Genomic DNA, 27,895 nt, shown 5'->3' on the forward strand with positions numbered 1-27,895 from the left:
CTCCTTTGGAGAAAGCTCTGTCTCTCACAGCTTTCATGGTATGTCTTCTACCTCCTTCTTCCATAACTGCCAGGAGTTCCATGGCCTCTACAATCCCCATGTTGCCCTTTGCAAAACATCACATGAGGAAGTTCCAGTGGTTTCTGAAAAACGTTTGATCCCAGCATGCTCATCCCTTGGAGACTGTCATTCCTCTTTTTCCATGCTAGAAAAAACAGCTAGGGTGGTGGATGCAGCAACTCGGTCAAAATCCTGGTTTACCTCTTCAAATTCCTCAACCAATACAGGAACTTTATACAGATGCCTCAGATTTAGGATGGGGTGCAGTCTTCGCTTCCACAAAGGTTCAGGGACTATGGTCACCCATTCAGAGGAGAGAGAGCACATACATGTCAGCGAAATGAGGGCTTTGATTCTAGCCTTACAGGCATTACATCCTCTGCTTCTTCCAGGACCCCTCAAGATTCTCATAGACAGTACTACAGTCCTTTGGTACATAAACATGCAGGGGATACAAAATCTTATCTTCTTTGTCACCTAGCAATCAAAGCATGGGAGTTGGGTGTTCAGTACAAAATCTCACAGCATGCAGTGTACCTCCCCTCTACTCAGAACTCAGTGGCAGATGCATTGAGCAGATCCATGACACCATCCCATGAGTGAATGCTTCACAGGGTTGTGTTCCTGGATCTAGTTCACCAGTGGGGTACTCCAAAGATGGATTTATTAGCCTCCCCTCAGAACAGACAACTTCCTCTTTTCTGTGCCAGGGTCCCTCACCATCAGACTTGGAAGGTGGATGTCCTATCATTTTCATGGAAGGGGAGGTTTCTTTATGCACCCCCCCCTTCCCTTTGATTCAGAAAGTCCTGTTGAATATTTTACAAGAGAAACCAGAAATCTTGTTAGTGACTCCCTTTTGGCCAAGACAGCATTAGTTCCCTCTTCTTTTACAATTAGCCAAGGGCCATCACTACAATTCACCTCACCAGATGGACCTACTCACTCTGGACAAGGGATCTCTGATTCACCGACACTTGTCAACTCTTCCCCTGACATTGGTGGTCAACTTTTGATTCATTTTAGGCACTTTTTCTCTAAGAACGTGCTTAAAGTTTTGCAGGAGGACAGAAAACCTACTACTAGAAAATCTTACAAAATGTCTCCAAATGGACAATATTTTCTGTCCCGTGCCTGAAAAGGAAGAAGAACCCCTTTCTGCCAGATATCAAGATAAAATCTAAGCTGCCTATGCATATCTAAGGATTGCAAAATTCTCTCACTAGGAGATTGTGGAGATGGGAAAAAGTAGGCAATTAGATAGTTTGATTTAAGGAAAGATCAATGACAACTTTAGGCATAAAAGATGGATTAGTTGTCAAAGAAACCCTGTCCTTATGGAAAGGTGGTGAAGGCAAAAGACACTGCAGGGGTACTGTAGTCAACATGCCTTTTGTGTAGAAGGCTGTGACAGTACTTCTTACCTGTGTGAGTTACTCAACAGTGCTCCTTCTTATCCTTCTACCAAGGTCCCCTGTTCTGCCTTATCTGCCTTTAACTCCTCCATTGGCTTCCAGGCTGGAAGTTAAACTTTCATTAAAAGGTGTTCTACTCATTAATCCTCCCAAAAAAACTGTTTCACCTCCCTAGGATCTTACTTTTTTCTTGGAGAAGTTGACTCAGGCCCCTTTTGAACCAGAAACCTCAGCTTCTCTGAAATTTTGTACTTTGAAGACAGTGCTTCTGGTAGCCATTACATCTGATAAGGGCTTCTGATATCCAGGCATTAATGGCTTCACCACCTTTCCTAGTCTTCCATAAGGACAGGGTTTCTTTGACAACTAATCAATCTTTTATGCCTAAAGTGGTCAATGACCCTTCCTTAAATCAAACTATCCAATTGCTTACTTTTTTCCCCATCTCCACAATCTCCTAGTGAGAGAGCTTTGCATTCCCTAGATGTGCGTAGACAGCTTAGATTTTTATCTTGACAAAACTAAGTCTATCAGGGGATCTAATAGAATTTTTGTGTCTTTTCATCCTGGGGCTCTGGGTTTGCCTGTTTCTAAATAAACTGTCTCTTCATAGACTTCTAAAACCATTCTGTTTTATCAATTTCATGGGAAATCATTACCCTCTTCAGTTAAAGCCCATTCCACTAGATCTGTTGCATCCTCAGGGGGCTTTCGTCAAGGGTTTGGATACACAATCCATTCTGGAAGCTGCTACTTGGTCATCTGTTCATACTTTTACACAACATTACAGGCTGGATAATATTTCCAAGGCCAGAGCAGGTTTTGCCAGAGCAATTCTGCATGGATTTCTGGAAAATGTTTCTGCCTAATTTCTCTCTGTTTCATCCCCCTCCCTAGGTTCCCTTTCAGCTTTTGCACTCTACCATATGTAAGTATTACTACAACATTGAATAGAAGGAAAGAATAGTTGTGTAAAGTTTTACCATAACCATAGATGTCTTTCTCTTGTATGTTGCAGTATTCTATCCCACCAGCCTTCCCTCTACATCTTGCTCTTCATTTGGATGACTGTCCTTTGGGCCTCCTTTTGGAGTTTTCTTATGGGGCTACTTTATTATAGCTGACGTTCCCTAAGCCTACATGTGACACTCATGTACAGACAGTAGTTTGAGGTTTTTGTATATAAGCCAGACATTGGGTCAATAGTGGAATACAACCCATTATGTAAAGAGTACTGCAACACAGAAGAGAAGGACCTCTATGGTTATGGTAAGATTTTACACAACTGTTCTATCATTCAAATTGTGCGTAGGCAGCCATATTTTGTGAGAACGTGTGCATGTGTGTGTGTGTGCGCATGTGTGTGTTTGTGTGTGCGTATGTGTCTGGGGATTGTGTGTGTGTGTGTGTGTGGGGGTTGTGTGTGTGTGTGTGTGTGTGTGTGTGTGTGTGTGTGTGTGTGTGTGTGTGTGTGTGTGTGTGTGTGTGTGTGTGTGTGTGTGTGTGTGTGTGTGTGTGTGTGTGTGTGTGTGTGTGTGTGTGTGTGTGTGTGTGTGTGTGTGTGTGTGTGTGTGTGTGTGTGTGTGTGTGTGTGTGTGTGTGTGTGTGTGTGTGTGTGTGTGTGTATGTGTGTGTGTGTGTGTGTGTGTGTGTGTGTGTGTGTGTGGGTTTGTGTGTGTGTGTGTGTGTGTGTGTGTGTGTGTGTGTGTGTGTGTGTGTGTGTGTGTGTGTGTGTGTGTGTTTGTCTGTGTGTGTGTGTGTGTGTGTGTGTGTGCGCGTGTGTATGTATTGTGCAATAAGTTGAGATTGCATCTAGAATTAGTTGCTCTGCTATGCACCCCCGAGTGCCTGAATAGGTGCTATGTCCTCCGTGACCCTGAACTGAACAGGCTTAAGTACGTCATCAAAGAAGGAAGAAAATGTCAAATCTTACAAATATGCTGCAGGCAGATATACTAAAAACACTGGCTTATTTGGTAGATGAAAAAAATAGCCAGTGTTTGCAGTATTCACAGTACTGTATAAGATTCACAGTCCTAGAAGTAACACCCTAGTGGCCTAATGGATAAGGCTCTGGCCTCCTAAGCCATGGTTTGTGGGTTTGAGCCCCCATCTGGGGTAATATAATCTTGTTTTGGGAGGTTGGCTTAATGGTTAAGGTGTTTACGTTATAGACAAAAGGTGCAGTGTTTGATTCTTATATTGGGTACTTGACTAGGCTTAAAATGGCCCACAAAGACAATTAGCCTAGTACTAACTTAGAAACTTATTATAAAACATCACTTCTGCTGTCCACAGACTCAGTCCTGCACATCTTTCGTCAGTAGGCTTATTTACAAAGTTCACAGTTGCAGGCTTTGGCTAAGCCTTCCTTCCAGCTGCATAAAAAAACTTCACCAGGCGTATTGAGTACAACAGCCATGGTAGGCCTCAACTGAGCCATCCAACTCCAGGCAAGAAAAAGCTTTAGGCAGAGCTCCTGCTGTACTCTATAATGATTCTCCTGACTGAGGAGCCAACTTCCTATTTTCTACAGAACCTTTCTTATAGAGCTGATGAACATTGCTTATATCACTAATGCAGTAAGTTGCTTTTCTAGATTACTGTTTGACTTTCACAGATATAAGTTATACTCTACAAACATCTATAGGCATATTCTTCCATATTCTCCATTTTTCAAAAGCAAGATATCTATATATAAACACACACACATTTATATAAATATATATGAGAAATATCGCCTTCAGTAGGTAAACAAGTAAAACAAGATGTCTGTAGTATGCAGTGTGAGTTGCAATGAGGTATTTGTAATACTAGGGAAGATTTGGCCAAGACATTGGGGACCTTCCTTTATTCTTTTTGATAGGTGCTGTGGGATCTCTTACACCTACCCGAGCTGCCAACATCTCAAGCAGTTCAAAACTATTCAATCTTCACAAACCGTTTTTGTATTCCCTATTAGCAGTAGTTTAAATAATGTGTATTAGAGATGCATAAAGAAGAGAAATGCTCTGGTACCAAGTAGTGTATTATGATATCATTATGAATTCATTTTGTTCTGTTTCATGACAAAAATACAGGAATTCCAGAAAGCACTTGGAGCAAAACATTCAGTCTATGACACTACAAGTCGAACAGGAAGATCACTGAAGGAAAAAGCATCTCTGACAGATGACATTCAGAAACTGGATGATATGCTTAGTGAACTGAGGGATAAATGGGACACAGTCTGTGGGAAGTCTGTAGAAAGGTAAGATTGCAAATTCCTGAGTTAAAGATTGGATTGTATAAAAAAATCACCCCTTTGCAGAATGCTAGAACAATTTAGACTTATTATGAGGCACAAAATATTATGATTGCCTTTGGCTACTTAAGATGTTTTGTTATGCCACAGCAGAGGATCCTGAGGCAGGTGACTGAAAGTACAACATGCAATGGATATAAAAAGTTTGCACACCCCTGTTAAAATGCCAGGTTTTTCTGATATAAAACAATGAGACAACAATAAATAATTTCAAACCTTTTCCCACCTTTAATGTGACCTATAACCTGTACAATTCAATTGAAAAACAAACAAATGTGTTAGGGGAAAAATATAAAAAATAAAAAACGTACAATACGCTGGTTGCAAACATGTGCACACCCTTAAACTAATACTTTGTTGTGTGCGCACACCCTTAAACTAATACTTTCTTGAAGCACCTTTTGATTTAATTACAACATTCAATCTTCTTGGGTAGGAGTCTATCAGCATGGCACATCTTGACTTAGCAATATTTGCCCACTCTTCCTTTCAAAAGCACTCCAAATCTGTCAGATTGCGAGGGCATCTCTTGTGCACAGCCCTCTTCAGGTCACCCCACAGATTTTCTATTGGATTTGGGTCTGGGCTGTGGCTAGCCTATTCCAAAACTTTAATTTTCTTCTGGTAAAGCCATTTTTTTGTTGATTTGGACGTATGCTTGGGGCCATTGTAATGATGAAAGGTGAAATTCCTCTTCATCTTCAGCTTTCTAGCAGATGACTGAAGATTTTGGACCACAAGTGACTGGTATTTCGAACTGCTGATAATTCCCTCCACCTTGATTAAAGCTCCAGTTCCAGCTGAAGAAAAGCAACCCCAAAGCATGATACTGCCACCACCATGCTTCACTGTGGGGATGGTGTTCTTTTGGTGATGTGAAGTGTTGTTTTTGCACCAAATGTACCTTTTGGAATTGTGGCCAAAAAGTTCAACCTTGGTCTCATCAGACCATAACACATTTTCCCACATGCTTTTGGGACACTTGATGCATTGTTTTGCAAATTTTAGCCTGGCCTGGATATCTGTCTGTCTAAGAAAAGGCTTTCATCTTGCAACCTTACTCCATAGTCCAGACATATGGAGACTACTGGAGATTGTTGTCACATGTAGTACAAAACCAGTACTTGCCAGAAATTCCTGCATCTCCTTCAGTGTTGCTATAGGTCGCTTGGCAGCCTCCCTGACCAGTTTTTGTCTTGTCTTTTCATCAATTTTGGAGGGGTATTCAGTTCTTTGCAACATCACTTTTGTCCCATATTTTCTCCACTTTTTGATGACTGTCTGACTGAAATTTTTTTATACCCTTCTCCTGATTGATACCTTTCAACAATTACATTTGATGCTTTGTAAGCTCTCTGTGAACCATGGCTTTTGCTGTAGCAGGCAACTGAGTAAATGTCAGGAAAATCCTAATAGGACAGCTGAACTTTATTTGGGGTTAATCAGAGTCTCTTTAATTGATGGCAGGTGTGTACCCAAGAAGACTGAATGCTGTAATTAAATCAATAGGTGCTTCAACAAAGTATTAGTTTAAGGGTGTGCACACACAACAAAGTATTAGTTTAAGGGTGTGCACACTTATGCAACCAGCGTATTTATTTTTTATATTTTTCCCCTAACAGATTTTTTTGTTTTTCAATTGAATTGTACAGGATATAGGTCACATTAAAGGTGGGAAAAGTTTTGAAATGATTTATTGTGGTCTCATTTTTTATATCACAAAAACCTGGCATTTTAACAGGGGTGTGTAAACTTTTTATATCCACTGTACATCATGTTTTTTTTCACTGTGGTGGGAATAACGTTACTTTCCATTTAGAAAGAAAAAGGAAAGTATTACAAGATACAGTTCTGGTTACGTGTTGTATACTTTTATCAAAGCTTCCTTTATTTCATCCTTTTTTGTCTACACACATTTGCAATAGACCTGCTTAGGGAAGTAAAAAGATCTAGATGCCTCTTGACAGATTCAGTGTACCACTTAGCAGTCGTGATGTAGGGTTCTGACAGGTCACTGCTATAGTTTCTCTTGTGCTGCCTTTATTTTCTTGAAATGTAATGCTTTCCTTTACTAGCTGATATATTTCATGTTGAAGTTTAATTATTTTCTAGTAATTTATTTTAATTCATTTGTTTTTGTCATTTTCCTTAAGAAATGAACTGGCATGTTGAAATAATGAATATTTTATTTACCTATAGTTTTCTAAGTTAGGTAAAGTGCAATTTGCATTTTTTAGCAGTTTCACAATTACAGACGATATTCAGAAATACACTTTTTGTACATTCATCATAGTCCTGCATTCTGCTATTGTTTAGTCATTTTAAAATATATTGAAACAAAAAGTTATAATTTAATATTAGTAGCCTATTATTTATGTGCAACATGTCTAAGCATTTGGGTTCCTCTGTTACGGTAGAATTAAGAACCATCCATAGAAAATAAGACAAAGATGAAACACTGCTGAAGAATTTTTAAGGCAGTTTCTGTAACAGGCACTGCAACCATTTTTATTTATTAAGTCTGTAAGTTCTATTATATTCTAAACATTTACTTACTTTACAGGCATTTAAAGCTTTTAGGAAAAACTGCAGATGCACTCCTTTTGTCATTATTGGTTATAAGAGAATTTATTTATTGAGTTTTTTTTGAATGGGAATTATTAATTAATATAGCTATTATTGATTATTTCTTATATATTCTGTTTTATTTTTTACAAGAACAAGTAGTTTAAGATATGTTTTCCATTAATACATTTAAGGATAACTTGCACCAGTGGTGGATGTTGACTGATTGCTACCAACACCCAAAACTGGTCCATTTTTTCTGGGTGCATTGGACCCAGGTCGTCCCTGGCTAGGTGAGTGTCCTACAGCCAATTAATTCCTGATGGGAATTATGATTAACCCTCCATTCCTTAGTGAGAATTATGAATGGGGGGGGGGGTCAGCTTGATGCTGCTTGGGATGGGCCACTTACTCTGTCCCACTGGAAGCACAGCCCTCTACTTCAGCAAATCCATAGAGCCCACCATCGCAGTCTCCTGAGGGGAAGTGTAGCTCTGTATGCTGGATTCTGCTGGCTTACTGGTACATTGTAACTGGGCATGCTCAGCTGGCTTGATTTCCACTGGGTAAGATGTAGTGCTTCATTAGGTGTAACCCTTTGTGGCAACTCAAGAGATGGGACAATAAGCAATGGCTGCTCACTTCCATCTTATCCGGTCCATCCCTACTGCTGCCAGAGCTGCTACCTGAAACCAGGTCACCTGCATCATTGCCAGAGCTTCATTTTGTCCCACCAGACCCTATAGATGCCAGAGCTGCTACCTGAACCCAGATCACCTGCACCCTTGTCAGAGCTTTATCCCTGTACACCTGAGAGATAGCTTGATATTGTTATATTTTTATTATGATTAATATGTTTGTGATCGACTTGTCTTTTGTCTGTAGTTTTATATGTTTCCTTAAAATGCATATCTGGCTTCTGATTAAATTTTTGTAATAGAACTGGTAAGTTGCTAAAATCCTCCTTCTTTAGAAGAGCCACCCTCTCCAAAGCAAACAACACAGCATCAATGGGACCAGACGGTGTCCCGGGCTGCGTCCTACATGAACTCCAAGAAGAGCTAAACCCAAACATAAAACTACTGTTCAATCTCAGCCTTACTACAGGATATTTACCCAAACAGTGGTGTACAGCAACAGTGGTCCCTCTCCACAAAGGTGGTGCCTCAATGGATCCTGGAAACTATCGCCCCATAAGCCTGACTAGCTTGGTCTGCAAAGCAATGGAAAGGATCATCATGGACCTCATAAATAAAGATATTGGGGACCTACAAACACTGGATCCTACCCAGTTCGGCTTTGTTAAGGGTAGATCCTGCCTCTTAAACCTGGCCAAGGTGGTCCACACAGCCTACCTGGACCTCGCAAAAGCCTTCGATACAATACCCCACTCGGGCATTATAGATAAGCTCACCAGCTTAAATATAAACCCCTATGTCACTAGATGGGTTGCAAACTGGCTCAAGGACAGAACCCACATGGTTAGAATTGCTGGAGCCATGTCAGACTCCAAACCAGTTACAAGTGGCATCCCACAAGGCTCAGTCCTAGGACCTCTCTTGTTCGGTATATATTTCTCGGAGGTACAGGCCAACACGGAAGGGCTGTGGCTGACCAAGTTCGCAGATGACTGCAAACTTGGCGCCATAATCGACTCTCCAGCCGACACAAGCATCCGCCAAAAGGGCCTCATAGAAACAGACAACTAGTGCCAGAGCCATGGCCTCAAGCTAAACGCCAAAAAGTGTATAGTCATCCCCTTTGGCAAAAACAGAGTGCCCACAAATTACCACATAGGTGGTAATCCATTAAGTACAGAAGAAGCAATTAGGGACCTGGGGACCAAGTTGATAGCAATCTCTCATTTGACAACCACGTGGCCAAAGTGGTTAGAAAAACATTTTATATAGCCCACCTAATCATGAAGAGATTCACATCTAGATCAGGGGAGGTCATCGTGCCTCTTTGCTCATCCCTCATCAGGCCCATAATTGAGTACAATGCCCCTTTTGGGATGTACCTTACCAGACACCTGCAGCAACTGGAAAGACCCCAAAAGTACCTCACCAAGAGGATCAAAGGGCTCAAACAGATGCCATATGCTGCCCCGTTAAAGAAACTCCAGCTCTACTCAGTGGCATACCACCTGCTCAGAGGCAGTCTGTGCCTGACGTATAAAGCCACGTCCAACCCGGAATTAATGGACATGCTGCACCTCAGAAAATCCAAATCCCATCGAGCTGCGCTCGAGACTTGAACCTCAGCACTGAAATAAATAGGACATGCTGGAGAGACAGATTCATAACCCAGAGGCTCCCTTCACTCTGGAATAAAATCCCAGTCCAGGTTAGGCAGAGTCCCTCATTGACTCTCTTCAAGAGGAATCTTGATGAGTGGATGGGAAATCATAGGTTTACCCCGGGTATCACTTCTGTGTCACTGTTAGAGAGAGGCACAGTATACTAACCTCGAAAAAGGGCATAGCAAAATTAATTTAAAATGGGTGGCGAAAGCCAAACACACTCTGGCTAGGCTTATAAATGCCCTAGGACAGATAGCTTAGTATGAACCTATGAACCTATGAAAAAGACAAGACTCCTATTTAAGAACTAACGCATGGTTTCATGGTAATGCTTAGAAGAAGGTGCCAATTTTAGTCTATTAAAAGACTTTCTCTTCTCTCAATTCCATCTACAGAGGAAGTTGGTTTGGGTTGAGATTTTCCTATTTACACTAAAGGATACTCCTGAGTGGCCTGATAGGGAAGATGACCCTCCCTCACCTGGGACAAGACATAAGACAGCTTGCTAAGTTTTTGAGTAAGGATTAAATCCAACTAAGGAGAACTCTGCAGTGAAAAGATTCTCTGTAGTCTTAATGTTTTGGTGAAGGATGTTTATGCAAACTCCGTGCTGCTCCTTCACCTTTTCAATACTTTAGGTTTGCATTATGTCTGTCAGTCCACTGCAGCTTTTGTATTCCATAGATGCTTATGTAGTGACTGTGCATTTATTTATTTAATTCCAGTTTGATTACCGGGGAAGTCCACTGGGCCCAGAGAGCCCATTTTCAGTGGAGGCCCAGGGAGAAAAGCTCCATGAAACAAATTACAGTAAAGATAGCAGTCCAATAAAAGTACAAGTACAAATTCATATCAAATAATACAAAGCGTGAGCAATATTGCCCATAATGGATAATGCAGATACATTTTAACAAATTTGCACAGTTAAAGTCAAAAGCTATTTACAATATTTACAGAGTTTGAGAAATCGTATGGGAATTAGCTATAGAAGGTTATAGCTAGCTATAAGGTGTTTAGGAACTCAGGAGGATACTCTCCCAAGGACTTTTGTTAAAGAGTTCTAGGTAGGGAGAATGCAGTCACATTTCCATTTGGAGGAGAGGTAGGTGTAAAGCTGAGTTTTGAAGTTTTGTGTTTGACATTGTCCATAGAGTGGAAGGGAGAGAGTTCCATTTCTTAACTAAGGAGAAGGAGAGGAGAAGCTGGCCAGCAGGACGTTTAGGTTTGTGGACAGTAATTAAGTTTTGGTGTTCAGATCTGCGAGTTCTATTTGGGGTGTATGAGGTAGGATGTTAGTTAGAGCTGGGCATTTGGTTGGATTAAGTATTAGTCTATGTGCTGTAGTGAGCTGAAAGAAGTCCAGGTAATTTGTGAATTCTAACCAGTTGAGGGATTGGAGGGTATCACAGTGGTGAGTGGAATGTTTGGCTTTGGTGGCAAATTTAAAAATTTTGTTATAACAGCTTTCAAGTTTGGAAGTGATGGAAGAGGATAGGTTAGTTAGTAGCAGGGCGCCATACAGAAGGGAGGGAAGGAGGTAAGAGGAGGCCAGAGCATGCCTGGTAGAAGGAGAGGAAGTGGTTGTTCCTGTATAGCATACCTAGTTTTTGGTGGGTTTTCTTTATATTTTGTGAATATGGATGTCGAATTTGAGGTTTTTGTCTATACTTATACCGAGTAGTTTGACAAAGGGAACAACTTTGATCAGAGAGTTGCTTTGGCTAAGGACTTGGAAGGAATTTTTATCAAAAGAGAAAGATTTTGAGGGTGTGAATAATAGTATTTTAGATTTGTTAACATTGAGAGGAAGGTGATTTTGGTGCATCCAGATCTCAGTAGTTGAGAAGGCAGTCTGAGTTTTAGATAGGAGTTCAGGGAGGTTAGAGGCAGAGCAGGCAATTGTAGAGTCATCTGCAAATTGGATGACTTTGGCATTAGGAATAGCACAGTGAAAGTTATTGATAAAGATATTAAACAACATTGGTCTGAGGGTGGCCCCTGTGGTACTCCAGTAGGGGTGGGTAAGAAAGGTGAGGTGCCTTTTTTCCATTTCACAACCTGACATATATCTGACAGATAGTTTGAGAACCAGGAAAGCATGTTTTGGGAGAGATTTAGGTTTGAGAGGTGACTTAGAAGGTGCTTATGGGAAACAGTATTGAATGCTTTAGCGAGATCTAGGAGCACTGTGGATACTAAGTTCTCAGAATCTCAGACTTGATTGACAGTTTCTAAGAATGACAGTAGAGCTGTTATGGTGCTATGTCCTGGTCGGAAGCCATGTTGGGTAGGGGTAAGAAGTTGGTTTTTAGTCAGAAAAGGCACAAGTTGGAGGTGGATGCATTTTTCTAGGATTTTGGAGAGTGGAGAGAGAAGAGCTATATGGGGGAAGTTTAAAATGTTAGTGTTTTTGCCTTCCTTGTGGAGAGAAAGAATAAAGGCAGAATGCCAGAGTTTAGGGACATAGGATTCCTTTATGGATCTGTTAATTAGGATGCTAATTGGGAGAGCTATACTATCGGCAGCAGATGTAAGAAAGGAAGAGGGGATGTTGTCAGGGGGTCTATATTATAACATCAAAGTCTAAAAACATCGAATGTTATAATATCGACACCATTCAATCGAAACACCAGAAAACCGAACAGTCAGAATAGCAAATTTTTTCCAAGGAAAAAAATTTGCTGTTCCGACAAACATACACACAACTCAAGCACACCAAAATAAATAATCCACACACATACACTTCACGAAACCCTACACTAAACCAGACATACACCACTAGCTACCCACATACTTTAACCCAACCCTAACCCTAAGGTCCCAAACTATCGCACACTCACATCCACACAATCGCACATTTACCTGACCCAAGCCCTAACCCTAACTCACTTAACCTGCCCCTAATCCTAAAGTCTGTCACTACCGCATGCTCTCCTCACCCGTGCCCTAACCCTAAAGTCCCTAACTACTGCACACTCACCTTAACCCAGTCCGTTCGCTCACTTACCTTAACCCGGTCCATAACCATTGCACCACACTTACCTGAACCCAGCCCATAACCTCCGTTCGCTCACTTCCCTAAACCCGGTACGTAAGCATTGTACCACACTGCTATAAATAGCAAAGCCACAGAACACCGAAATCTTACCCTAGGTAAAATTTCAATGTTCCGAGACTTTGCTATTCTCAGCTTTTGCACTAAAGGGTTCGATATTATAACATTTGAAGTTTTTGAACTTCGATGTTATAATATAAACCCGTTGTCAGGTGCATTGAAGCAGGGTTTAAGTTTGGATAGAAGTCTTTTTATATAGTTAGTGGAGACAGGTTTAAGCTCAAACATAGGTGGGAAATTATTTGGGGACCTAGATGAGGTGGAATGTAGGCAAGATGGGTCATTGTTGGGAAAAGTTTTCGTTATGTCAGATACTGACGCTATAAATAAAGAGATGAATAGTGAGACTAATTCAAAGTCAGATTTACTTGGGTCCAGACAGGGGTTATTTTTGGAGCCTGGGTTGAGGAGTGAGTTTATGGAATTCCAAAAAAGCCTCAGGTTTTGGGGATGGTTGGACTGGAGCTTAGTGTAGTATAATTTTTTTGTCTTTGAAGATTTGTGTTTTTGCAAAGTTATGGAGCTGTGTATATTGTAGAAGGGGCTTGGGAAGTTTATTCTTTTGGTAAAGCTTCCAGGATTTGTCTCTTTGATGCATAATTTGCTTTCTTTCTTTGGTTAGCCAAGAGGCAGTTATAGTTTTTATTCTTTTTTCCTTGGTGGAGCTAGGGAATTTAGATTGTCTAGGAAAGTAGAATTAAAGTGGTCTATGGCTTTATCAAGTGGAAGGGTTTTTAGTATGTTCCAATTCATTTGTTTGAGATAGTTAGAGATGGTTTCGGGGTCAAATTTACAAAGGTTGTGGGTCTGAATATATTGATGATGGTGTGGATAGGAGGTGGTTGCACGGTAAATGAAAGCTGGGATGTGGTTACTAATATAGTCAGGGATGGTACCAGAGTTGGTAATTTTATTTGAATTGGTGACTTAAGATCCAGTCAAGAGTGGATCCTGGGGGATTTGTTTTGACTTCTGTCTGGATGACTTCTGTATATTAAGGTTTGCGCAATGACTGTGTAAAGCTGTTTAAACACTTAGTTGTACCTTTCTACTCGGCACTACTAGTCCTTCCTCTGCCCTTAACTTTTGTGTGGATATTCCTTTACTTTGTCTCTGTGTTACAGGAAAGCCTGTCAATGACCTCCTTTGGTTAGCATGTTTCTTTGCAACTAAAGCTGGTGACAGTTGATCCACCTTTGAAATAAGTGTTTCTATAAAGGTAGTTGTAGGTGGCAGCTGGTTTTCACTGGTACTGTGTTAGCAACATACTGACACAGAGTGAAGGTCAGTGAGCCGCTGCTCTGCACATGTGCAGATTGATTGTCTCCCACTCACATGGGAGTTCTGGCCTACTTTGCTGTTCTTTCACTCCCAGTTCCCAGACACCCTGAGACTCATTGCATTTGTAACAGCTTGTTTCCTCTACTTTCATTATCAACAATCCTGTGTCTTGAGGAAATCTTATTTAAACAAAAATGTAATGAAAAGACACTAGTGGATGACAAATATAGTAATGAGTACTGTTACATCAAGCCCATTAAGTATAACCTGCACACAATGCCTTAATTAATCCTTCAGTTAATCATTCCACACATTCACAAGCAAAAACTTTACACACATACATACATACAAACATATATATATGTATGTATATGGTATATATATATATATATATATATATATATATATATATATAGATAGATATATGTATGATTCCCCTGTATTTCATTAAATGTTCAAAATGTTGAAACCGATTTTATGAAGGGGGCAAGCCCCCAAGTACCAATGCAGCCCCCACACCCCTTACTAATTATATATACCAACTTCAGGATTTCACAACAGTGGGAAAAAAGCAGAGTCCATTTTCAACATTTTGTACCTTCATTGGAACTTAGGGGAACCATATCTATATCTAAATATACAAGCAAATGGTAAAAAAGTTTAGAAAGACAAAGTATTCATTAAAAACTGCCAGGAAGACTCAGCCAAGCTAAAATCTTCACTGTGCAATGCTTTAAATTTCCTGTAGTAGAGGCTGTTGGAATATATATAAATGACCCCTTAGGGACATTTCACTGTTTCAGCTACATGGCCTCCAAATGTCCATACCTTTTTACTTTTTCAGTCTTTATGGATACATTCAAGCCAATAAAGACGATCCCCACTAGCTGTCGACATGCAGTGTTTTGGATGTGTTATGACATCTTCAGTATATCATACGTTTTATGGCATCTTCAGTACATCATAAGTGGATTGCTTGTCTGTACTGTAAAAACAGAGGGCATAAAGCCCTGTCTGATGCCCCAAAATATTAAGGAGCCTGTAAAATATCCCAAACAACATCCAAGCAAAGGGTAAAACAGTGACACAGTAAAAACTGCAAGGAAAGCCTGTATAATATCCCAATCAACATCCAAGTAGCCTGCAACGTCTCTCAGATAACATCCAAGCAACATGCATAGTATCCCAAACAACATCCAAGTAGCCTGCTAAATATATGCAAAATTATATCATGACTGATTGACAACACAAATGAGTGGCATGCAAATGAAAGAGCTAAGAAGGGCTAATGTACAAATATATGACATGCAAAGTGAATGAATCACAAAACATTGACAACTTATTTCCCATTGTCAGTAAGGTCCTGCAGCAAACCAAGATCAAGCTTCATCTGAATGATGTACTGTTATGAACCGGTTTTAGTAATGTAATGCGTTATGGTTAGTACACAAAAATAAACTCCCCACAACACCTTCCTATGTTTATTGAGCATAACCTGTTCTGCCCCTAACCCCAATCTTGCACATTACAATACTAAAAGCCCTTTCTCTAACAGTACCAGTACATAAGACAAAAGGACACAGAACATACACACACCATCAAACAGGTACAATACTGAATCTATCCCCTTACCTGTCTCTTACCCTAACCCTAGCCTGCAAACCATTGCACATACACACTAAATTCTATAAAAAATATATTGTATAGTTTCAAAACTACCATTTAAAAATATATTTAAATAAAAAGTTGTAATTTAATATTTGTATCTTTTATTATTTATGTCCAACTTGCCTAAGCATTCACCTTCTTCTGTAGCGGTGAACTTAAGTGTTCTCACTATAGAATCGGACAAGACTATTATAATCTACACAAACCTAACAAAAGCAATACAGTCATGTACAGAAAATGGAAACCTCATGGCCACCCAGTGGCGATGGTTGTTACAGTTAATTTGACAGCCTGACCCCATGTGTAAAAAAATGGGGAAAAGAGGTTATGAATAGATGGATGGATTTGCAACGATAGAAGGAGGCAGATACATACAACACAAACCTTTCTACATTTCTTACTGATGGAAATTCTTGGCGCCAAACTTAAATTCCTTGCAACTTATCCCAAAGACAGTACTTCATACTCTGAACTGCGTACCAAACTTAAAGTGCACCTTCTCAAAAAGGCTAAATGCAATTACTTTCTCTCAAGTCAAATAACTTAAGTCCACTGTCTCTCCCCATCTTACCTCTATGGGTGTGCTTAACCATCTGACTCACAGCATTTCAAATCAGCTATAATTCGGTCTAAGATGTCGGCATATGAGAGTTGATATGAAATGTTGTGCTTATACAGTAGAGAGTTGATTATCTGTTTATCCGTTTATAGTTTGTATAATCAAATTGTTTGGATAGTCAAACATATAACTGAACCAGATAAAAAACATCTAAAATCTTGTTTTTTTCTGCATGCCGGAATACACTTTTCAACCATTCAGTGATTCTAATGGACAATAAGGAATATTTTTCACACACAAGCTGGCTACAAGCTCAAAAAACATGCTCAAGCAAATATGTATAATGTTTACATACTCAGACTTTATGGTTTTACCTACTTGAAAACTTTGGAAGGAATGGTTCTGATAATTGATGTTTCTGATAATTGACATTTGGATAATCGACTCTCTACTGTATGCCCCTTTGAGCAATTTCTGGCTATTCCAGCATCTGGTGCCATTCCCCACTCTGATGTCCTTTAATATCATTGAGAAGCAAAAAAAAAAAAGTACAGGAGCCAGTCAGCCAACTAGGTCCTGCTTCTGCATCGCACCTTCACCCCCTCCTCAAGACTGAGCAATTTAAAAAAAAAAAAAAAAAAAGGTTCACAGTCTGGTACTCAGTGCTCCAGAAATGCAAGAACCAATCAGTTCCTATTTCTGCACTCCTTCCCGACCCTTCTTCCTTAGCTGAGGATCAGTGCTCCAGAAATGCAAGAGGCAATCAGTTCCTATTTCTGCACTCCTTCCCGACCCTCCTTCCTTAGCTGAGGATCAGTGCTCCAGAAATGCAAGAGCCAATCAGTTCCTATTTCTGCACTCCTTCCCGACCCTCCTTCCTTAGCTGAGAAGTGCTCCAGAAATGCAAGAGCCAATCAGTTCCTATTTCTGCACTCCTTCCTGACCCTCCTTCCTTAGCTGAGGATCAGTGCTCCAGAAATGCAAGAGGCAATCAGTTCCTATTTCTGCACTCTTTCCCTGACCCTCCTTCCTTAGCTGAGGATAAAAAAACAAAAGAACTTCATCTCATTTCTTAAACTGTCGCAAACTGCTTGCTACATTTGTAACTCACAGTCATTACAGTTTATTTATTTTATTTTAAATTTGTTAACCGGGATGGTCCGACTGGACACAGGTCCATTTACATTGGGGGCTTGGGGAGAAAAGCTCCACAGTAAGATTACAATCAAACAATATAGTACAAATCACATATGTCAACAATCAGTGAAGTAAAGTTCAGAGATAAGAAGTCACGTACAATCCTAGCTAAACAACAAAAATTTTAGCAACAAGTGAGATAAAATACAGGGATAAAAAGCCACATACAATCACACTTATAACAGCAATCAATAAGATGGGATAAAAAAAATAAATTCACATGGTAAAACATTCGTATTAGTCAACAGTAAGATACTTAACCGTAAAATATTTACAGTGGATATGGTGGGAAGGATGTGATTTGAGTGCATTTCTGAAATGCATGTTAGTAGGGACAGAAGTAAGGGGGGGAGTTGTTCCAGGTTTGAGCTATGGTTTGGGAAAATAGAGCTTTCACTGCATTGTTATTGGCCTTAAAGATGCAGAGTAGTGATTTATCAGTAGAGCGGAGAATGGATGATTTGTTCTGTAGAGAGAAAGTAACTGACTTAGTGCTGGGGTTTTCTCGGGATATCTGACTATATTATAGGCAATGACTAACTGATGGAAATTGAGTAGATGGGGAAGTTCTAACCATTTTAGCCTCCTTAGAGATTCACAGTGATGGGTTTGGAAAGCGGAGTTATAAACAAACCTAGCAATTTTATTATAGCATGATTCCAGCCTGGCAAGATCATGTTTTCTGACTTGGGTGAGAATTGATGTGGCATACATTAGGGTGGACAATAGATGAGTTTGGGCTAGAGTGATTTGTGCCTGATGTGAGACGAATTGTTTATGCATGTACAGGGGTCTCATTTTTTATGGACCTTTTTTACAGTTTGTGAGATATGACTGTCAAAGTGGAGGTTATTGTCGACACCAAGCAATAGCTACACAGAGCACTAAGGAGCTTAATAAAAACAAAAAATAAAAAAAAAAAAAAACAAACAAAAAAAAAGAACTTTTATTTAAAGTATAGCAAACTGCTTGCTACAAGCAGATGCTAGAGTTTATACCACACCCAGAGCACTACATTGGTTCATAGGTTCATAAGTTGGTACTAGGCTATTTGGCCCTAGGGCCTATACAAGCCTAGCCATAACAATTCCCTGGCTATTTCTTCCCACAATATTTGCTTCCTGGACCCCTGTCTAGCAGGGCGACTGACGTGATCCTGGGGTGAATTTTCTTTCTTATGTAGACCAAAAAAAAGCCAGCACAAATCGCTGTGAAAAAATGGTATTATAACTAGAACATAGTGTATTTAAAAATACACAAATGTATCATATTCACCAAATGAATCAGACCGTGCTGCCTTCCTCAGTGAACAAAAAGAGTATAACAAAACCATGTATACATATAAATACCAATTAACACTTATATTACAATTATTGGATTGATCAGGGTTTCAGAAGTATTCATTCAAGCCAGGTGGAAATAATCCACCAAGCTTGACTATCCACTTCTTTTCTTTCAAATTAAGTATCTCATGCAATCCTGCCTTGTCCTGTGTTTTGTATATAATACAGTCAATGCTTGTAAATCTAAATATCCCAGTTTTATATTTACAAATATATTTATACAGTGCACTAGATTGTTTGCAGTTCTTAATGTCACTCATGTGTTCACGTATCCGTAGTCTAAGTGGCCTGGATGTTTGCCCAACATAAAATGCTGGGCATGTACAACTTGCCAAATATATCACCCAATTGGTACTGCAAGTTGCAATAAAAGTGATGTCAAACACTTGAGGTGTATTTTGGCTAGTAAAACTGCAAGTTTTGTAGACCTTTGAACAATTGGAACAATGACCACATGGATTGCAACCCATCAGTTTCTCCCCAGTCATAATTCTCTGGCTAAAAAACCTATGCTGATTTTGACACCTTTTGTAATGGTTGAACAGAGAACTTAGAGAGTGACCCTTGCGAAAGGAATATATACACTTGTCTCCTACATATTCCATAAGTGAGCCCTCCCCTTGAAGAATATCCCAATGCATAGAGATGATATTCATGAACGAATGTGTATTTTTACCATAAGTAGTAATTAGCCTAACTTGATTACTCCTGACAGGCTGGTCACCCTTATATACAAGCAAATCCAATCTGTCCTGCTAATAAGCAAACTGGCTAGCTCTACAGATGTCACCAGCCCTGTATCCCTGATTCCTGAATCTATTGGAAAGGTCACGCTTATATTGATTGTAAATAGAGGAGTCTGAACAAATTCTTCTAATCCTGAGAAATTGAGACTCGGGGATATTCCTGATGACATGTTGGGGTTGGAAGCTGGAAACATGTAACAAGGTATTATATTACGGAAATTTGCAAAAAACTTCAGTCTCCAAGGTGTCCTCGGGGGTACGTTTAACCAAGACATCCAGAAAAGTGATCTCATTTTTGTGCCAGCTTAACTTAAATTGGATGCCCCACTTGTTTTGGTTCAAATATTCAACAAACTCCACCAAATAAGAGGCATCCGCTCTCCACACTATCCAACAGTCATCAAGATATCACCTCCAAATATCAGTTTCATCATAAATCAGTTGCTCCTCTATGCAAGCCATGAACAGGTCAGCATATATGGGGACAAATGACGCCCCCATAGCTGTACCCTGTACCTACCATACACATTGTTTTTGAAAATAAAACACATTCTTAGTTAGAACATGCTCGGCCAAACAGATCAAAAGAGTGTTAAAACCTGGTCTATAAAATTCAGCCCAATCCAACCAGTATTGAAGAGAAGCCAACCCCGCTCAATGGGGGATATTGGTATACAGGGAGGTGACATCAAGACTACACAATAACCAGTGGGGTTCAAGTTGCATATCTGATATTATACCCAAAAATTGGGTTGTGTCTTGTATCCGAGCCCATATGCATGATAACAATGGTTTTAAGTAATACGTAAGAAATTCAGAAATGGGTTCTGTTTGTGAGCCTCTCCCCGAAACAATTGGTCTACCTGGGGGGTTATTGAGGTTCTTATGAATTTTAGGAAGGAGGTATAAGTATTGTTGTTTAGGATGGTCAACCTTCAAATGATAGGCAGTTTCCCTAGAAATAATACCTTCTTCAACTGCCAAGTCCAAAATGGCATCAATCTCAACCTTAAACTTGGCTCTAGGATCTATAGGCATTATCTTATAATAATTTTGATCCAGAATTTGTATCCGTGCCTCATCATTATATTGTGTCCAATCTTGGACCACTATAGCTCCTCCCTTGTCCGCAGATGAAATAACAATATCCTTGTTTGATCTAAGCTCATCTATGCAAATTCTTTCAGCCTGAGTAATATTGTCCCTACTTAAGTAATCCTTACCTAAATTTCGATGTAAATCTTTGAGCACACTGCCCTGGAAAAGTTAAACCACCGGAGACATGGGTGACGTAAACATGGAATCCTGAAATTTAAAAGGTCTATTATCAGCCTGATTTTGTTCGCCCTGAAAAAATAAACATAAATTTAAATTGCAGCAGAAATCTACCACATCCTGTGCAAATTGATGTTCAGACACAAAAAAGCTAGGAACAAAGCTGAGACCTTTATTTATTTATTTTTTATTTATTTATTTGCAGTTGGTTTACCAGGATAGTCCATTGGGCCAAGATGAACCCATTTTCAATGGAGTCCTGGGGAGAAAAGCTTCAAACAAGGTTACAATAGGTTTTACATCCTTTTTACAATATTTACAAGAATTATACAATTAGAGCATACAATTTGTGGTAGACAGACTAGTGTTAAATGTTACAGTTAGAGCAAACAATTTTTGGAAGAACAAACTGGTGGTACACACAGAAGATGCACGCTACAAAAGGTAAACATTTCAATGTAGATAAGTAAAAAGCAATTGTATCATTTGTAAGTTTGACAGAGCAGACAATGTAATTCTTTTTTTTTTTTTTTTGAGCAGAGATAAGAAATGTCCTAGTGGAGGAGAAGGAGAGATAATCAGTATAGATCATGAAGGATGTGAGCATGAGCATTCCCACTGGGAAAATAGATGAGATTGAAGAGATTTTTTGAATGTAAGATCGTTGAAGGTGGTACAAATGGCAGGAGGTAGGGAGTTCCAGAGACATGCTAGGCTAAAGGATAGGAGATTTTTACCAGGGGGACGATTTGGTTTATGCAATTCAATTAGATTTTGGTTAGATCTAAGTACTCTGCTGAGAAGGTGAAATTTAAATGCTGAGGATAGAGATGGACAGAGGTCAGGCTTGAAAATGAGCTTGTGAGCAAGAGTAAGTTGAGAATAGATGAGTTGGTTGGGAAGTTCAAGCCATTTTAATTTATGCAGTGAAGAGCAGTGGTGGGTAGAAGACTTATGACTGGTAGCGAATTTAGCAATTTTGTTGTAACAGGTGGAAAGTTGTGTTTTAAGGGAAGACTGGATGTTAGTTAGGAGTGGGGCTCCATAGAGAAGAGAGGGGATGAGGAATGAGGTACAGAGAGTGATTTTAGTGGAGGGTGTAAGGTAGCGATTGTGCCAGTATAGCATGCCTAGTTTTTGATTTTTTTTTTATATTGTGTTGAATGTGGGAGTTGAATTTGAGATGGTTGTCGATTTGAACACCCAGTAACTTAGCATTGGACACCAATTCCAGGGATGTGTTATTGTGGCTGGTAATTGATAGAGAGTTAGTATTGATAGAGATGTGTTTAGAGGGGGTAAATACCATTAGTTTGGTTTTAGAGGCATTGAGAGCAAGGTGGTTATCTTTCATCCATAGTTCAGTGATAGAGAAGGCATCTTGTGTAAGCTTTTGTAGCACTGGGAAGGATGTGGCAGAACAAATGATTGCTGAATCATCAGCATATTGGATAATGCTGGAGAATGGGATAGAGTTGTGGAAATCGTTTATGAATATATTAAATAACAGAGGACCCAGTATGGAGCCCTGGGGAACTCCAGTTGGGGTATTTAGAAAAGAGGATGTGGCTGTTTTCCACTTTACTGCTTGATATCTATTTGAGAAGTAGCTAGAGAACCAGGACAATGAGGAAGGAGATAAGTTGAGTTGAGAGAGTTTGGTTAGAAGAAGTTTGTGAGAGGTAGTTTCAAAGGCCTTTGAAAGATCAAGTAAGAGGGTAGAGACAATATGACCAGAGTCCTGAGCTGTATTTACTGTTTCTAGGAAGGAGAGGAGGGCTGACATAGTGCTATGACCGGGTCGAAAGCCATGCTTATTGAGTGTTTATATTTGCATATCCGACAATTCCAAAGAGGAGATATTAAAAACATTACATGATGTTACACTTGAGCCATCCCCCTCAACATTCCTTCTAAGTAGGGAGGGACCTTTATGCTTCCTCTCCCTCTTCTTGACCTAGGCCTAGAGGGTGGGCCAAGTTATCTCCCAGATTGTTTCTCTTTGACCTCGGTGACCTATCCATGTGGGCTTCCTCCCCCTCAGTATTGGATGAGGTATCCTCACCTGATGTAATATTCTCCCTATTTCTTTTCTTTAAAATAGATTTGGGTCTTTTGGGCCTAAAATTCCCTGATCTCTGATTGGGAGTAGCAAATTTAACATTCTTACGTATGTCAAAGGGTCTCCCCCCTATCAAAATCATCAAAATCTCTCTGAAATTTCTTCATCTTTTTCTCTTTCAAGACATTTTCCAACTCTAACAAATCCTTACTTAGTTGGTTCAGACTAACATTATAACATGGAAGAGTCTGAAATTCCTGTACGCCTTTGCTCAATTCATCCAGAACAAAAACCTGTTGTTGTATAGTTCTCCCATAATATGCAACTAGTGTATTAACAAAACCCATTGAAGCTTGCTGTTGTATTGCAAGCCAGTCATCTAATAGTAACTGATCAACCGAAACAAGTGGCTGAATTTTGACCCTCAATCCCCATGGATATATCTGTTTCTGTTGATATGCCGTAAAAAGCGCAAGTTCCACACATTGCTTCTCAAACTCTTCATGTCCTTGTTAAGTTTAGAGAAGGCCAACTTATGCTGATTAACCAAATCATCAGCACACCCACGTAGTTCACCCATCATTGAGTGTGAGCCCAGACCAAAGATGCCTAAATCATCAGTATCAGAGGACAATCCTCCTATAAAAGATGCTAGGTCCATGGTTCATCAATCCAACCTGAGCAAAAATGGGGACCAAATCCAATTCTAATTCAATAATGGGAAAAATCCAAAATGTTTAATCATAAAAAGTCATACTTGAATGTGTACCCCACTAGAACATATACTTGCTTAAGAGATCCTGACAGAAAAAACAAATTATTCCATAAATAGGAGCCAGATAATCTCCTCAACTCCAGTGGTGGTACTATATATATATAGACTCAATCATCAATCCTTGAGCACTATGCTATATACCCACAAAAATTCAAACATATAGCTGCTACACTATATTCCAAAATAAATAGTGGAGTAACCCTCTCCACCAAAATGTATGATTAGCCCTGGCGCACACACTGTCTTGTCTATTGCCCCAGTGGCGGCTGGTGACTTCAAATCAAAGGGGGGCTGCAGGGGACAGTTGAATGGGTGGGGCCAATGGGAGGGGGTGTGACCAACTAGAAAGGGGTGGGGCTATGCTCAAAACCACAAAAACTGGGACTTTAAATACACTGCCCTGGGTGCCAAACCGACATTATGAGAGTCCAATCAAGACTAAATGAAGTGTAGAAGAAAGAAAAAAACACATTTCAATGCATTGGCTACATTACAGTTTCCTTAATATCTAGATGGAAACAAAAAGGTTGTGAGGCATGAAAAAATAAATTACTTTTAAAATACATTACTGGAATGCCAGTCAAAATCAAGTATAAAAAACAAGCAGATCTCAACCCAAACCACTTCTCCTTGCACTGCATTTCTAATTATAATTTATATTCAGCTTTATAAAAGTACCAAGTAACATGCTGAAAGTAGCAATCTCTGTGATACCCCCACTTGTAAAAAAGTTTCTTATCCAAAAAAGACCTGCTACCTGACAACTATCTACTTATTTCATGGGGTAAATGTGATCAAAGTAAAAAATGAACAAACAAGAATCAAACTCTAGATAAATTGCTTAAAGGATTATTGCACAGGTTATAGACCACACATGATAGATTGGCATTCTGTTTAGTTTATAGGTAAAGCCTGCAAATATGACTGCAATTCTCCAACAAATGTCATGAGCTTCTGAAAATACTGTAATCCTATCCTTTATTACAAATGCTGTCATATGCATTTCAATACCTAAGGCTTATATGTTATCTAGTTATGCAAATATTCTCTGCATGGCACTAAGAAAAAGGCTTTCAATGTTGGCAATTCTTTAACAGTAAGCTTATTAATGCTTTCTTGCATCTTACAATCTCAGACAAGCTTACCTTATGGTCATTAAAGCATTGCTACTTAAACACAGAGCAGCAGACACTGCAACAACAACATGCATTTTCTGAATAATAAGAAACATAAATCAACAGTATAAAAATATGACAGAAAACCAGAACATTCTGCAAAATCAAGCACAGCTAAAAAGCCATTGGATGTTTGGCAGATTGTGTTATTAGGACCAACTATTTTAATGATACAATGACTTCAGTCAAATAGAAATTGATTCTGGGCATGACACAATTTCTATGATTTTTAAGATGTACAGTATTATAGTCATTAAAATAAGTAGGAAATCCGATCTCCCACCAACCCCAAGAGGAAAACTAAATTCCACAATTATTTATAGATTATTTGTCATTTACTGCTTTGTCTCATCTAACTAACTTAAGTTTCAGCTATTGAATTAGCGTTCACATAAGCAACCAAGCAGAGTCTTGCAAAATGCTATTATATCAGAGGAAATATTTGTTTAGCACTTGAAATGAACAACTTGTGCACCCAGCTAATCTGCTGAGATACTTGAGAAGCCTTTGAAGAGAATTGCTCAATAACCAAGTTTGATTTTTCGGATTTTTGATGTCCTAGTGGCAATAAGTACATTTTACATAGTTACTCAACATTCAACAAGCACATATATGGGATGTGGAGGGAAAGACTGGAATAGAAAGCACATAAACACACACAATCAAGTGTGGGTGGGACTTCACGGAGTGGTCTGTTTGCAGTTTGGTGAGAACTTCTTAGGGCCTTTGTGTAGCTTAGCTGTCTGTTGCATCAAGATGCTGTAGGTTCTTTCCTGGGCATTTAGTAAGAAAATACTCCCGCAAGTGTACTTAAACCCAAAGTCTGGGTTAATGCTACACTGCAGGAAGCAGCTTGGGATAAATGCCAGTCTTTTGCTGCTGGTGAAAGAATGAGTAAAGGATCATAGATTCCTAGCTGTAAGCAGCTGTGTTGAGACCAGCATTATCTCCACTACCAGACTGATAGCACCTCCAGCTCTCTTATGGCATTACTCCCCTTTTAGCCAATATCATTAAGCATATAGAACCATTGATTTGCACTTTCCAAATATAGCTTTAGCCAGCTTGCTTGAAATAGGCATCCTGAGACAATGTAGCCATTATCTCATGTTTAATAGTCACCTACTGATTAAAGAAACTAACTTAACTGTGTGAGAGATGCAGTTATTTTTAAAGCTAACAGAGGTAAGCCTCTCACATGAAGATGCTACAAATAACAAGCAGTTTGGCAGTACAACACCAAACTAAATCTAACACATACAGATCAGACCACACATAGATGTACATACTATGAGGTCCATAACCTACCTAAACCACAAAGGTCTCCCAAATGCTACTTAAGAAACAAATACCCTCAGCAACCTCACAAACATACAACACAGGCATCCACCTTATAACATATCTAAGAGTTAGTGTCTCGTTTCAAAAGCCCATAAGACAAGCTTCTACAAAGGAGGGACAACATGTACATGTTCTCCCCATCTTTGGGTTATTTGTACTAAAACTATAAGGGCTACAAACTTCATAGGAATGCATGGCTAGGTTTCTAACTATCCTTATGGATCAACATCTTAGTAAATGGTTCTTAACATATGAACCTAATAGCAATACAGTTGACCACAAACCACTGGCTATGCCATCAACTGGACTCCCATACAAAAACATCACATGCCATCTCTAATCACTCCTACTGCACTGTAGCTTCAAAAACAAAAACTACCTGCATTTATAGCTTTTCCCCATCTGAACAAAGCATGAACAAAACAAAACATGTATTGACTTGGGAGGGGTCTACCCACCACACCACTTTACTTATAAGTTATATACACTAACTCCATTTCCATGCAACTGTGATTAAATGGCAGACTCTGGGGTTGGACTACAAAAAAATCAACTACATTTACATTCAAAAGCATGTCATAGCTAAAACAAAATTTGTCAGCAATTTAATCATAGGAAAAATATATAAATCTAGTAAGATTAGATCAGGAGTCTTTTGCCCTCGCTCAAAACTCTGCTCATATACTCTGATTCCCATAATGCACATTTATTGTCTAGATTTGCACGACAAATAATAACAATATTACAGCAATTCAAAATATTTGCTGTATAAGAAAAGAATTATTGCGCATGTTACAATATAAAAATCAAAGCTGCTGGGGTGAAAAGTAATGTTAACAGTATACTTACTTTAATTCTTGAACCTTCACTCTGTTCTTTTCTTCTTTTTTCTTCTTCTTTCTTCTGTTCTTCTGTTCTTCTTTCTTCTGTTCTTCCTTCATTCTCTCTCTAGCACACCCAAAATCCCATCCGTTCAATCCAATGGCAAAGCAAAAAAATTTTTAATAAAGGTAAAATACCGTCAATCCAGAAACTAGCCGACAATTGACTGACTGATTCTCGCTCTTTTCCCAGCACATAAAGCCCAGGAAGAGAGCGACAACCAATCAGCAGCATTTGCCCAGCAAGCACGTCATGACGTGCCTGCGGACGTCGCAGTCCGAGCCCCTTCCATGTCTATGCGGTTTGCGTCTCAACCGCATAGACTTCTGGGGAGTTCTGGGCATCACAATGATGCCTTCTTTGCTTCCCCGGGCTGCAATCAAAACATTGCAGAAAGAATAAAAAAAAAAAAAAAAAACGCTGTTGCGCTAGAAGCGCATTAACAAGATAAGGCTAATTTAGTCGCGGACTCGAAATTTAAAGTTTTAAAGAACAGATTTTCATTTTTTTTTTACATTAAAAATAAAATAAACTAAGTACTCAGCTGTCTAGCTGAGGGAGCTGCAGTCCGGCAGACCGATGCCACGAGCCGCCCCTGTATTGCCCGAAAGGCTTATTATTATGTACCACCAAAAAATCCCTGTTGCATCAGTACCAATCCCAATATCAAAATTAGTGTCTAGTGGGCAACACATGAAAGTAACAACCCACATTTAAAAAAAGAAAAGGAAAAAATGGAAAAAAATCCCTCTGTTTTGCTCAAGCTCAATTCAAGACCGAACCCCAACACAAAACATAAGAGCTAAATATACTCAATTCAGAAGAATAAT

At 39.4% G+C, this 27,895-nt stretch overlaps 1 protein-coding gene across 3 annotated transcripts in view; it reads left to right on the plus strand.

The window, feature by feature from the left end:
- DST (dystonin) overlaps nucleotides 1-27,895 on the plus strand; it is a 4,096,730-nt gene that overhangs the window by 3,785,465 nt on the left and 283,370 nt on the right. For all 3 annotated transcript variants that reach the window (XM_044063350.1, XM_044063347.1, XM_044063348.1), the window contains one exon: nucleotides 4,556-4,725. In XM_044063350.1, the coding sequence (XP_043919285.1) occupies nucleotides 4,556-4,725 (170 nt within the window). The remainder of the gene's footprint in view (nucleotides 1-4,555; nucleotides 4,726-27,895) is intronic.

The sequence above is a fragment of the Protopterus annectens genome, chromosome 2.part1, assembly GCF_019279795.1.
Source record: "Protopterus annectens isolate FY-2018-M chromosome 2.part1, PAN1.0, whole genome shotgun sequence".
Taxonomy (NCBI): Eukaryota; Metazoa; Chordata; order Ceratodontiformes; family Protopteridae; genus Protopterus; species Protopterus annectens.